Source organism: Saccopteryx bilineata, chromosome 2 (genome assembly GCF_036850765.1).
Source record: "Saccopteryx bilineata isolate mSacBil1 chromosome 2, mSacBil1_pri_phased_curated, whole genome shotgun sequence".
Classification (NCBI taxonomy): domain Eukaryota; kingdom Metazoa; phylum Chordata; class Mammalia; order Chiroptera; family Emballonuridae; genus Saccopteryx; species Saccopteryx bilineata.
Window position 1 is genome coordinate 374,760,347 of NC_089491.1, and position 12,431 is coordinate 374,772,777.

At 52.5% G+C, this 12,431-nt stretch overlaps 1 protein-coding gene across 12 annotated transcripts in view; it reads left to right on the plus strand.

Moving 5' to 3' along the window:
* Positions 1–12,431, plus strand: part of MED24 (mediator complex subunit 24) — a 42,485-nt gene that overhangs the window by 18,951 nt on the left and 11,103 nt on the right. For 11 of the 12 annotated variants that reach the window (XM_066263703.1, XM_066263706.1, XM_066263705.1 and 8 more), the window contains 10 exons: positions 5,636–5,674; positions 5,991–6,064; positions 6,407–6,639; positions 6,784–6,840; positions 10,025–10,136; positions 10,258–10,408; positions 10,684–10,797; positions 11,329–11,376; positions 11,773–11,855; positions 12,146–12,232. In XM_066263703.1, coding sequence (XP_066119800.1) covers positions 5,636–5,674; positions 5,991–6,064; positions 6,407–6,639; positions 6,784–6,840; positions 10,025–10,136; positions 10,258–10,408; positions 10,684–10,797; positions 11,329–11,376; positions 11,773–11,855; positions 12,146–12,232 — 998 coding nt within the window. The remainder of the gene's footprint in view (positions 1–5,635; positions 5,675–5,990; positions 6,065–6,406; positions 6,640–6,783; positions 6,841–10,024; positions 10,137–10,257; positions 10,409–10,683; positions 10,798–11,328; positions 11,377–11,772; positions 11,856–12,145; positions 12,233–12,431) is intronic. The other variant, XM_066263715.1, reaches the window with a different exon arrangement.

Sequence of the window (12,431 nt, forward strand, 5' to 3'; positions counted from 1 at the left end):
GAGGGTGAGGAAGAAATCCAAGCTAGTGTCTAGGTGTCGGGTTTGGAGGAATGGATGAATGATGCGATTGTAAAGAAGACAGTGGAAGTAGAGGAAGACTTTTGTTAGGGTTGGGATGAAGATGAGGGGTGAAGATGGCGTATTTGATTTGGGACTTGTTATATTTAACGTCCCTTTGTGGGCTGTCAAAGAGAAGATAGTGGGCAGTTCAGTATGCATGTCTGGAACTCAGAAGGAGAGGCCTAGACGTGAGCTGTTGATTTAGAACTTTCCATCTGCAGATGGTAATTGAAACTATGGGCACGGGTGAGATTGCCTAGAGCCCTGGTTGGCAAACTGTGGCTTGTGAGCCACATGCGGCTCTTTGGCCCCTTGAGTGTGGCTCTTCCACAAAATACCACGTGCGGGCACTACCTTGATAAGGAATGTACCTACCTATATAATTTAAGTTTAAAAAATTTGGCTCTCAAAAGAAATTTCAGTCATTGTACTGTTGATATTTGGCTCTGTTGACTAATGAGTTTGCCAACCATTGGACTCTAGAGAGTGTGGAGAGTGAGCAAGGAAAAGAGTGAGCCAAGCCAAATTCCTGAGGAACCAATCACATTTAAGAAACACACACAGTAAAAGAATTCCTTATAGGAGTCTGAAAAGAAGGGTCAGCAAGGAGAAAAGCAAAGAAAAGCAAGAGGTCCTGGCTGGTTGGCTCAGCAGTAGAGTGTTGGCCAGGCGTGTGGAAATCCTGGGTTTGATTCCTGGCCAGGGCACACAGGAGAAGCACCCATCTGCTTCTCCACCCTTCCCCCTCTTCTTTCTATCTCTCTCCCCTCCCGCATCCAAGACTCCATGGGAGCAAAGTTGGCTCGGGTGCTGAGGATGGCTCCATGGTCTCCGCCTCAGGGGCTAGAATGGCTCCAGTTGCATCAGAGCAATGCCCCAAATGGGCAGAGCATCGCCCCCTGGTGGGCATGCTGGGTGGATCCCAGTCGGGCACATGCGGGAGTCTGTCTGACAGCTGCCCCCCACTTCTCACTTCAGAAAAATAAAAAAAGAAAAAAGAAAAAAAGAAAAGCAAGAGAAGGTGGTATCAGAAAAGCCCTGGAAGAAAGGAGAGGACTGAAGAATGAGGTGTTTCCTGGTGTTAGATGCTGCCAGGAGGTCAGTGAGATCAGAACTGAGAACTGTTTGTGGGGTTTAACAAGAGTTTGCTGATGAGCTTAATGAGAAGATTCATGCAGTGGGAAGGACAGAAGTGATTGGAATGGGTTGAATTGCCAACAGGAGGTGGGAAGGTAGACACAATGAGTGTAGAGAACTCTTATGCTTATGAAGAACAGGAGAGAGGGTGATGGTTAATTGGAAATGTGGAGTCTGTGGGAAGTTCATTTAAAAATAGAACTGGAGATTTATAAACACTGATGGGAAAAGCAAGAGGGAGGCCCTGGCCAATTAGCTCAGTCGGTTAGAGCATCGTTGTCTTGAAATGACAAGGTTATGGGTTCAATCCCTGGTCAGGGCACATATGGGAAGCAACCAGTGAATGCATGATTGGGTAGAACAACAAATGATTCCTCTCCCACTCCTCTCTCCTTTCCTCTCTCTGTCTCTCCTAAAATCAATTAATGAATAAAACATTAAGCCCTGGCCGGATAGCCCGGAGAGCTGAGCATCATCCCGAAGCACAGAGGTTGCTGGTTCGATTCCCAGTCAGGGCACATAGAGGAACAGCTTGATTTCCCTGTCTCTCTTTCTCCCTCTCCCTACATTTCTATAAATAAAAATAAATAAATAAACAAGAAAGAAAAGTGAGAGGGAGAAAGAGGCTGAAGTAACAGTGGGAGAGAAATAATTAGACATGAAAGGCCTGGATGGCTTACAAAGTGCTGTGCAAAATTAGTGTTGTTTTCCTTCAGTCAAGAGGCTCTCGGTCCAGTGCTGGGCATGGAGAAGCCACTTCGGCACAGTGGGGTGTTGAATAGGAGGAGCAGAGCTGGTGGAGAGCAGCTCGGGGTCAGTCTGGGCTGGCCAGGTGTGCGGTGGGCCGCACGGGCGGTCTCCAGCCTCGGGCCCGTGTTTGTCGTGTAGAGCTCCTGTGTTGATAGATATATTAGGACTGGAATAGGTTAAATCCTGCTGTGAAAAACAGTTCACCATGTGGAAAGTATTTTTAGGTCTCAAGAGTAGAAGCGCCTTATTGATACTGTTAGCAAAAATTTATTGAACAGAGTTCTGATTTTGGGAACCATGTAAACTTATTATAACTAATGACATCCCTCAGCACAGGCAGAATTGGGGGTTCCTCTTCTGGTCAGTTTCTCGCAGGAACATCCAGCTCCCCCTTCAGGTTGGTATCCGACAAGGCTCAGTCCTCGGCCAAGCGCTTGCTATGGGGACATCAGTTATAAATAAACAAACACTCGCCTGGAACGTTGTGGTCATCCTGCCCAGGCAGGCTCCCAACTTTCTGATCACTGTCAGACACCAGCGTTGGCTTCACAGTGTGTCCTGCTGAGAGTGGCACTAAACACTAATTGTGTATTTAAGTCTTCTGTGTGTTTTGCACCTGTTTATCCAAGAATATTAGTTAAAGATGTCTGAACAGAGAGCAGTCTGTTCACATGATGGAGAAATTAGACACAGAAGGCATTGCCAAACGTGAGATTGACCATACTAAGGTCATCAAGGCTGACAGCCTTCTTCTTAAATCTTTGGCGATTTCTATTTTTCTAGTGGCAACAGCCCACAAGGCAAATAATTAATTATCTTGACAGTTTCAGTCATTGTACTCTGTTCTTTTTTTCTTTATTTGGTGTATTTTGCCACAGATTTTTGAGTATGTGCTTGTGACTCATTTCGATAGTATTACTCATATTTTATCAGTATGCTATAATTATTACTTGTAAAAATATGACAATTTAAAAGACTTTCTGTAAGGTTTGATTTCATTTAGGGCATATTATTTCTTTTAAACTGTATCTCATGTCTTATGGTGATAAATAGGGTTTACTAATAGAAATTTGTTTTGAGAAATTTGAATTTTTTTTTGGTCAGAATATTAGTTACTAGAATCCAAAGCAATCAAAGCTTACGGCAGATATACCATCTGCTAGACCCCAGCCTTGGTTCTAGAGAAACAGCTAAAAATTTATCACAATTTTTGTGTTCAGGAAGATCACTCTTCAGGTGGAATGTCTCAAAATGTGTTTTGGGCCTGACCTGTGGTGGCGCAGTGGATAAAGCGTTGACCTGGAAATGCTGAGGTCGCCGGTTCGAAACTCTGGGCTTGCCTGGTCAAGGCACATATGGGAGTTGATGCTTCCAGCTCTTCCCCCTTCTCTCTCTCCTCTCTCTCCCTTTCTGTCTCTCTCTCTCTCTCCTCTCTAAAAATGAATAAAGAAAATAAAAATAAAATAAAATAAATGTGTTTTGGAAATACTAGTTAAATGAGATTCCTTGGTCAAATGAATTTGAAAAGTATGCTTACTTCCTGTCCAGTGATCTGAGAGATTCTCATTTTATACAAGTGTATTGTGGTTGTACCAGTGTATTGTGGTTCAGAGAAGTCCTCCAGTAAAGAAAGCTCTTTACTGAAAGAACCCTTCCTTTAAATAAGGCTCTTTACTTTTTTTTTTTTTTTTACAGAGACAGAAAGACAGAGGGAGGGATAGACAGGGACAGACAGACAGGAATGGAGAGAGATGAGAAGCATCAATCATCAGTTTTTCGTTGCGACACCTTAGTTGTTCATTAATTGCTTTCTCATATGTGCCTTGACCGTGGGCCTTCAGCAGACCGAGTGACCCCTTGCTCAAGCCAGCGACCTTGGGTCCAAGCTGGTGAGCTTTGCTCAAACCAGATGAGCCCGCACTCAAGCTGGCGACCTCGGGGTCTCGAACCTGGGTCCTCTGCATCCCAGTCCGATGCTCTATCCACTGCACCACCGCCTGGTCAAGCTAAATAAAGCTCTTTATATATGTTCAATCTAGGGCTTTTCAAATTCATATTACACAGAAGCTGTGTGTGTGTGTGTGTTTGTAAAATATCTTAACATCTTTAGGAACCTTTGGAACAACATCATCCAGGAGAACTTTCTGCAATGAGAAAATGTTCTGGCCTGACCTGTGGTGGCGCAGTGGATAAAGCGTCGACCTGGAAATGCTGAGGTCGCTGGTTCGAAACCCTGGGCTTGCCTGGTCAAGGCACATATGGGAGTTGATGCTTCCAGCTCCTCCCCACCTTCTCTCTGTCACTCTCCTTCTCTGTCTCTCTTCTCTCTAAAATGAATAAAAAAAAAAAAAAAGAAATCATTTAAAAAAAAAGAAAGAAAATGTTCTGTGTCTATGCTGTCTAATACAGTAGCCTTTAGCCACATAGGCCATTGAGCACTTGAAATTTGGCTAATATGACCACGGAACTGAGTTTTAAATTTTGTTTAACTTGAAAAAGCCATGTGTGGCTGGTGGCATCCCTTTTGGGACAGTGCAGCTTTAAAAACTACTTTGGGGCCCTGGCCGGTTGGCTCAGCGGTAGAGCGTCAGCCTGGCGTGCGGGGGACCCAGGTTCGATTCCTGGCCAGGGCACATAGGAGAAGCGCCTATTTGCTTCTCCACCCCCCCCCCTTCCTCTCTGTCTCTCTCTTCCCCTCCCGCAGCCAAGGCTCCATTGGAGCAAAGATGGCCTGGGCACTGGGGATGGCTCCTTGGCCTCTGCCCCAGGCGCTAGAGTGGCTCTGGTTGCGGCAGAGCGACGCCTTGGAGGGGCAGAGCATCGCCCCCTGGTGGGCAGAGCATCGCCCCTGGTGGGCGTGCTGGGTGGATCCCGGTCGGGCGCATGCAGGAATCTGTCTGACTGTCTCTCCCTGTTTCCAGCTTCAGAAAAATACAAAAAAAACCCCAAAACAACAACAACAACAAAAAAACTACTTTGGGAAATGCTGATCTAAGGGCGTGTCCTTACTTATTCATTCTACAAACATTATCAGCAAGATCATGGGTCACTGAATAAAGGTATCCTTGTCCTCAAGGAGCTCCTCGTTTGATGGGGGCAGCAGACACCAGCGGTGCAGTGGTGGGCACAAGGGGGTTACTCAGAGCACAAAGGAAGGAGTTCGGCTTTGGGGAGAGGTTGGAGTCGATCGGAGAACATGTCTGGAAGAGTCCTGGAGAATAATGCCTAGAGAAATGAGGAAGCGTGGCCATAACTAAATTCTCTACCTATCGCAAGGTGCGGTTACTACTTAGTCACTGCAAAAAAAAAAAAAAATGTCTACTTGTCTGCAGTTCTTGTCCAAATGAAATCGCTGTGATAGAAGTTGTAGGAGTAAAGGAACATACCGTAACCTAGCTCTGTTCATTCTTCTGCCCACTGGTAGTTAGTCAGCCCTCGTATATAGTGGACAATGACACATGGCACCTTTAATACCCCCAAGTCATCTAAGCGAGTTTATGCTTCTGATGTCCTTTGTGATGAGTCTGATAGAAGGAGGAACGGGGACAATGTCTATACTGCCTCTCTTTTAATGGGTTGAGGATGGCTTGTGCAGGGGTTGAGGTCAGCAACTTCACGTGTCAGCGTTTGTTGCTCTCGCCTGTGGGACACTAGTTGTCTGAACTTTATCTTTCTTCTTTCCCTCCAGATGGTGTCCTACTCCTCTGTCCTCACAGCTATCAGTAAGGTATGACCATAGCCACTAACAGGCTGGCTGGGGGACAGGGGGACAGAGATATGGTAGAGACAGCGCGGGCCCCACCTTCCTGACTGCCCTGCTCATGTGACCACGGAGGCTGGACAGGCGATGCCTCTGGCTGGCATTGCTGCCTTCCACTGGGAGGGGGGGCGTTCTGGGAAGCAGGGGCTGGCGTTTCCAGTGTTGAAAGGCTGCCCAGTCTGCAACCTGAGGTGGGAGGAAAGGTGAGCAGGACTCAGTCTCCCATCTGCTGCATGTGTGAGACCGGGGCTTAACTGTAGCATCACCACTGTTTTTTTTACAGTTTGATGACTTTTCCCGGGACCTGTGTGTCCAGGCTTTGCTAGATATCATGGACATGTTTTGTGACCGACTGAGGTAATGGCTGGAGTGAGGGGCTTACAACCTGCAACGTTAGCTTAGTGTAAAGGAGAAGCTCCCAGTATATAGACCGAGCCTGCCTCTGTGGCTTCCCACGCTCCCCCCTCCCGCTCACCAACACCCATCTCCATCCTGTTCTACTCATTCCTTAGGACAAAAATGCCTCTTCTGATTTGGAGTAGCTCATTTGAAATCTTGTGCAGGGCTGTCTTCCCCAGGACTTTGCTAGATTCCCAGCTCTCTTCCCGGGTAGGGGAGTGCCAGACACCCTGGGGAGCGTTGGTGTGGGTCAGATTTCAGCCTTTGGAGCAGAGCCAGACTTTGCATCCTTTCCCGTAGCTGTCATGGCAAAGCGGAGGAGTGCATTGGGCTGTGCCGGGCCCTTCTCAGCGCCCTCCACTGGCTGCTGCGCTGCACCACAGCTTCTGCAGAGCGGCTCCAGGAGGGCTTGGAGGCTGGCACGCCCGCTGCTGGGGAGAAGCTGCTTGCCATGTGCCTGCAGCGCCTGGAGAAGACCCTCAGCAGCACCAAGAACCGGGCCCTGCTCCACATCGCCAAACTAGAGGAGGCCTGTATGTCCCCTCGTTCCCCTGAGCCCCACCTGCCACTGCTCCCATATCTGGTTCTTTAATTGAGAGGGGAGAGGCAGGATGGCATCCCACTTCTTTCCAGGAGGATCTGAAATCATCCCACTTCCTTTTTTTTCTCCCCATAAGCATTGCATACATCCCAGGGACTTGGGCAGGGTGGCACCCGAGCCAATCAACCAACAGGTATTTACTGAGCATTATTGTATGCCCAGCACTGTGCCAGGTGCTGGGGGTGGGGGGTGGGGGGCTACTGAAGGAGCATGTGGCAGGGTCCCTGCCCTCAACCAGTATACACACTAGCGGGGAGCAAGACTAGTGTGTAATATACGTGGAAAAAACTTGAGGACAAGGCAAGCACATGATCTGTCCCTGAGTTTGTCTCCATGTTACTGATCACCTGCAAAACAGTGGCTCTTGTGTCTGAGCGTTGGCTAAAACACCTTTAGACCTGTCTGCTGTCAGGACTACTGTGCCACAAGGCTCTTGTTAAATACTGGAATCCTCTGGAGCCTGAGATCAGACAGATCACCTAGTGGGAGGGGAGATTCTGATATCTGGACATGGGGCTCAAAGGCCACAGTCTTGCCGTGGCTTGAGACCACCTAAGGATCTCTTGTTCTCCAATAATGAGAATGCTAGAGTGGGTTATCTCCGGGTCTTCAAGACCTGGTTGAAGAACTTCTTACAGGATTAGTATATTTCTTCTCAAAATATGTTTTATTGACTGTGAAAAGTACAAGTACAGAAAGCTGGCCACCATGTAAAAATGGGCTGCGTTGGCAGTTTCTTACCTATCTTGAGCACTTGACAAGTGTTTATTGGCTGAAAATGAATGAATATTTAAGTTAATTTTAATGGATCTCAGGTCTTATCTTTTTGTTTTTGTGTTTTTTCCCCTATGCTACATGAAGGTTAATGGGCTAGTTGGTGCCATATTCATCATTTGACCCTCTGGAATTGTAACTAGGAAAAGTGACTTATAATAAGGGCTAAATCATGCAGTATAGACCATGAGTTTAGACATTTAGGATGAGAGATCAGTGGGTTGGACTGTTGGGTAAGTTGTCAAAGTAGCTGGGCTTGAACAGAGGCGTGAAGGCTACTGAGAGTTGGCGAGGTGAATGAGCAGGAGGGGCATTTCAGAAGGGAGGACAGCTAGAGCAGAGGCCCAGACGGAGTGGCAGAGCCCGGAGGGGCATTTCAGAAGGGAGGACAGCTAGAGCAGAGGCCCAGACGGAGTGGCAGAGCCCAGAGGGGCATTTCAGAAGGGAAGACAGCTAGAGCAGAGGCCCAGACGGAGTGGCAGAGCCCGGAGGGGCATTTCAGAAGGGAGGACAGCTAGAGCAGAGGCCCAGACGGAGTGGCAGAGCCCGGAGGGACATTTCAGAAGGGAGGACAGCTAGAGCAGAGGCCCAGACGGAGTGGCAGAGCCCGGAGGGACATTTCAGAAGGGAGGACAGCTAGAGCAGAGGCCCAGATGGAGTGGCAGAGCCCGGAGGGACATTTCAGAAGGGAGGACAGCTAGAGCAGAGGCCCAGACGGAGTGGCAGAGCCCGGAGGGGCGTTTCAGAGGGGAGGACAGCTAGAGCAGAGGCCCAGACGGAGTGGCAGAGTCCGGAGGGGCGTTTCAGAGGGGAGGACAGCTAGAGCAGAGGCCCAGACGGAGTGGCAGAGCCCGGAGGGACGTTTTAGAAGGGAGGACAGCTAGAGCAGAGGCCCAGACGGAGTGGCAGAGCCTGGAGGGACGTTTCAGAGGGGAGGACAGCTAGAGCAGAGGCCCAGACGGAGTGGCAGAGCCCGGAGGGACATTTCAGAAGGGAGGACAGCTAGAGCAGAGGCCCAGACGGAGTGGCAGAGCCCGGAGGGGCATTTCAGAAGGGAGGACAGCTAGAGCAGAGGCCCAGACGGAGTGGCAGAGCCCGGAGGGGCGTTTCAGAGGGGAGGACAGCTAGAGCAGAGGCCCAGACGGAGTGGCAGAGCCCGGAGGGACGTTTCAGAAGGGAGGACAGCTAGAGCAGAGGCCCAGACGGAGTGGCAGAGCCCGGAGGGACGTTTCAGAGGGGAGGACAGCTAGAGCAGAGGCCCAGACGGAGTGGCAGAGCCGGGAGGGGCGTTTCAGAGGGGAAGACAGCTAGAGCAGAGGCCCAGACGGAGTGGCAGAGCCCGGAGGGGCGTTTCAGAAGGGAGGACAGCTAGAGCAGAGGCCCAGACGGAGTGGCAGAGCCCGGAGGGGCGTTTCAGAAGGGAGGACAGCTAGAGCAGAGGCCCAGACGGAGTGGCAGAGCCCGGAGGGGCATTTCAGAAGGGAGGACAGCTAGAGCAGAGGCCCAGACGGAGTGGCAGAGCCCGGAGGGACATTTCAGAAGGGAGGACAGCTAGAGCAGAGGCCCAGACGGAGTGGCAGAGCCCGGAGGGGCGTTTCAGAGGGGAGGACAGCTAGAGCAGAGGCCCAGACGGAGTGGCAGAGCCCGGAGGGGCGTTTCAGAAGGGAGGACAGCTAGAGCAGAGGCCCGGACGGAGTGGCAGAGCCCGGAGGGGCATTTCAGAAGGGAGGACAGCTAGAGCAGAGGCCCGGACGGAGTGGCAGAGCCCGGAGGGGCGTTTCAGAAGGGAGGACAGCTAGAGCAGAGGCCCAGACCGAGTGGCAGAGCCCGGAGGGGCGTTTCAGAAGGGAGGACAGCTAGAGCAGAGGCCCAGACGGAGTGGCAGAGCCCGGAGGGGCGTTTCAGAGGGGAGGACAGCTAGAGCAGAGGCCCAGACGGAGTGGCAGAGCCCGGAGGGGCATTTCAGAAGGGAGGACAGCTAGAGCAGAGGCCCAGACGGAGTGGCAGAGCCCAGAGGGACATTTCAGAAGGGAGGACAGCTAGAGCAGAGGCCCAGACCGAGTGGCAGAGCCCGGAGGGGCATTTCAGAAGGGAGGACAGCTAGAGCAGAGGCCCAGACGGAGTGGCAGAGCCCGGCAGGCTGTGTAGGAGTCCAGAGTGACTGGGTTGGAGAGTGTCAGCCACAGGCAAGGCCGGCACACTCCCAGAGCGATTTGTGGCCACCTCCGTGTTCCAGCCACTGGACACTCCCCCCGCCCTGGCCCCTCTGACACTGCCTCTCCTAGGACATACGTAGTCTCTGACGTCAGCTGCACACCGCCCCTAGCAGTCAGGCCTCTGGGACTAGTTTCCAGGGGCTTCACTGTTGGTATGCACCCTCCTAGAAACAGCGCATGCTGCCCCCAAGCCCCCAGCCTCCATGTCATCCCCAGGGGAAGCCCCCTTGCGTGGTTCTGTGGGCCCAGGGGGTGCCGAAGTCGAGTGAGGCCAGTCCCTCCCTCTCCTCTGTTTCCCAGCGTGTCTGCATCTCCTTTTCCCGCCAGCCTCCTGGACAGCCATCGAGCATTCTCTCGTGAAGCTTGGGGACATCCTGGCCAGTCTCAGCAGCCCCCAGCTCCGGAGCCAGGCTGAGCAGTGTGGCACGCTCATTAGGAGGTACCCAGCTCCTAGGGTGACTGGTGAAGGGCCAGGTGGGTGGCCCGGGCCCTTCTGCTCTCAGTGGCTCTGCAGCTCTTCCCAGCTCACCAGACGCCATCCTGTGCGTCTGTCCTCTCAGCATCCCCACAATGCTGTCTGTGCACTCCGAGCAGCTGAACAAAACTGGCTTCCCCACGGTCCACGCACTGGTCCTGCTGGAGGGCACCATGAACCTGACCGGCGAGACACAGCCCCTCGTGGAGCAGCTGATGATGGTGAAACGCATGCAGGTGGGGGGCCAGAGCTGCCTCTCTTTCCCCAAGCTGGCTGGGCTTGGGGGGGCAGGATGGAGGTTCCTCTGGTCCTTCTGGGAGAAATAGGGTTTCTCCCCTGTTCGTGGTGGAAAGTGGATCCCAGCCCCGCCCGGTCCTGCCATCTCACCTGACGGCCCTTGCTCTCACGTTCCTGGGTTTTGCAGTCTCTGACCCAGCCTGACTCCGGGGCCTACAGAAGGTGCAGGGGGAGTGGGGTCCCCCTCATGCCTCGCCCTTGGGTCTCCCTGCAGCATATCCCCACCCCGCTCTTCGTCCTGGAGATCTGGAAAGCTTGCCTTGTGGGACTCATCGAGTCTCCTGAGGGCACAGAGGAGCTCAAGTGGACAGCTTTCACCTTCCTCAAGGTACCTGGGCCCCGGAGCGGCAGGAGAGCCATTCTGGGAGTGGTTCTCGGGAAAAGCAGCGACACTGGATTTTTGCACTTGTTTCTCCCTGCTGGCGTCACGCCCAGCCTGTCCGGTCCCCCAGCACAAGTTCCCATCGATTATTTCTCTAAAAGTCCCAGGGCCAAATTTAGCCTACTTGGCAGGCCTCTGCTTAGCACACAGGTGCTGTTTAGCTCAGTCCTTACCCAGACTGGTGCGGGCCAGTTACAGGACCCAGGGAAGTGGGCCTGGCCCTTGAAGCGGGGGTTTCCCTGTTGTTTATGGCATTTCCTGTTGAGCCGACAGAAGCAAGGGGTCCTTTGTTCTGTGGGCTGAGGGCACCAGGCACTTGGGTACCTGTCAGCTCTCTGGCGGGGCTCCAAGAATGCTTTCGCTCTCAGGCAGGAGTGGTCTTGTCTCTGCCCAGAGCAGGGGCCCAGGGGTTGCCTGTAGCCCCGGGTGGAAGAGAAGAACTCGCGCTTCCTGTTTTCTCCCTGCCTCATCCTCTAGATCCCACAGGTTCTGGTGAAGTTGAAGAAGTACTCTCACGGGGACAAGGTGAGTAGAAGAAGTGAGATGGAGGGGGCATGGGAGCAGGTGGACCCCTGTTTCCGCCCTGGAGCAGCAAGGGCAAGGGAAGGGTCACTTAACTGGAGTAGTGGGTCCTTATGTCTGGGGGAAGGGAAGAGTGTATGCACCTGAGCACCTGTGTGACCACACACCTGCACCCAGTCCCCAGACAGGAGGCAGCCAGGCTGCCTGAGATGGCCAGGGCTGGGGGTGGCCCTGTGGGGTGACGCCCATACTTCTCCCGTCTAGTCACTGGAAGCCAGTGGGTGGGCACTGCCAACTTGTAGGCTCTTGTATCCAGCGGTGTCCTTGTGAGCCTGCAGCATAGGCTGTGGGTGGGGAGGAAGACCTGGAAGCCAGACGGCAACTTCTGGCTCTTTGTAGGACTTTACCGAGGATGTCAATTGTGCTTTTGAGTTCCTCCTGAAGCTCACACCCCTGCTGGACAAGGCTGACCAGCGCTGCAAGTACGAACTGCCCTGTGTCACTCGGCTGGAAGGTGTCTCGGGCTCTTCCACTGCCTCTCTGTGCCAGATAAGCCTCAAAGGACTGTCTCATTGTCCGCTGCCCTTGGCAGGAGCAGGAGACAACAGCCCCAGGGCTGCCAAGCGCCCAGCCCCTCTACCTTCTACCTTCCCTCCAGCACTGCAGACATCCTGCAGCCTGCAGGAGGGTCACCGGGCTGGGACCCATTGCTTCTGCCCCTCCGGCATCCCTGCACTGTGCCCAGTCCCCTCATCGTCCTTTTCTCTCACAGCTGTGACTTTACAGACTTCCTACTTCAAGAATGTAGGAAGCAAGGGCTTCTGGCTGAAGGCAGTGTGAACAACCTTATGGCCAAGCGGTAAGTGAGAGCTCCCTTGGGCGCCGCAGGGACCCTTTGCCCTTCCTCTCTTGTGTCCAGACTGGGCTGGTGGGTCTGTCTAGAGTGCCTCCTGTCTAGAGTTTGGGGTGTGGGTGATCGGGACCAGGCCTATGTGTATCAGGAACGAGAGACATGGGTTTCTGCACACTAGGGTTTTGCCCTTTTAGGTGTATGCTTT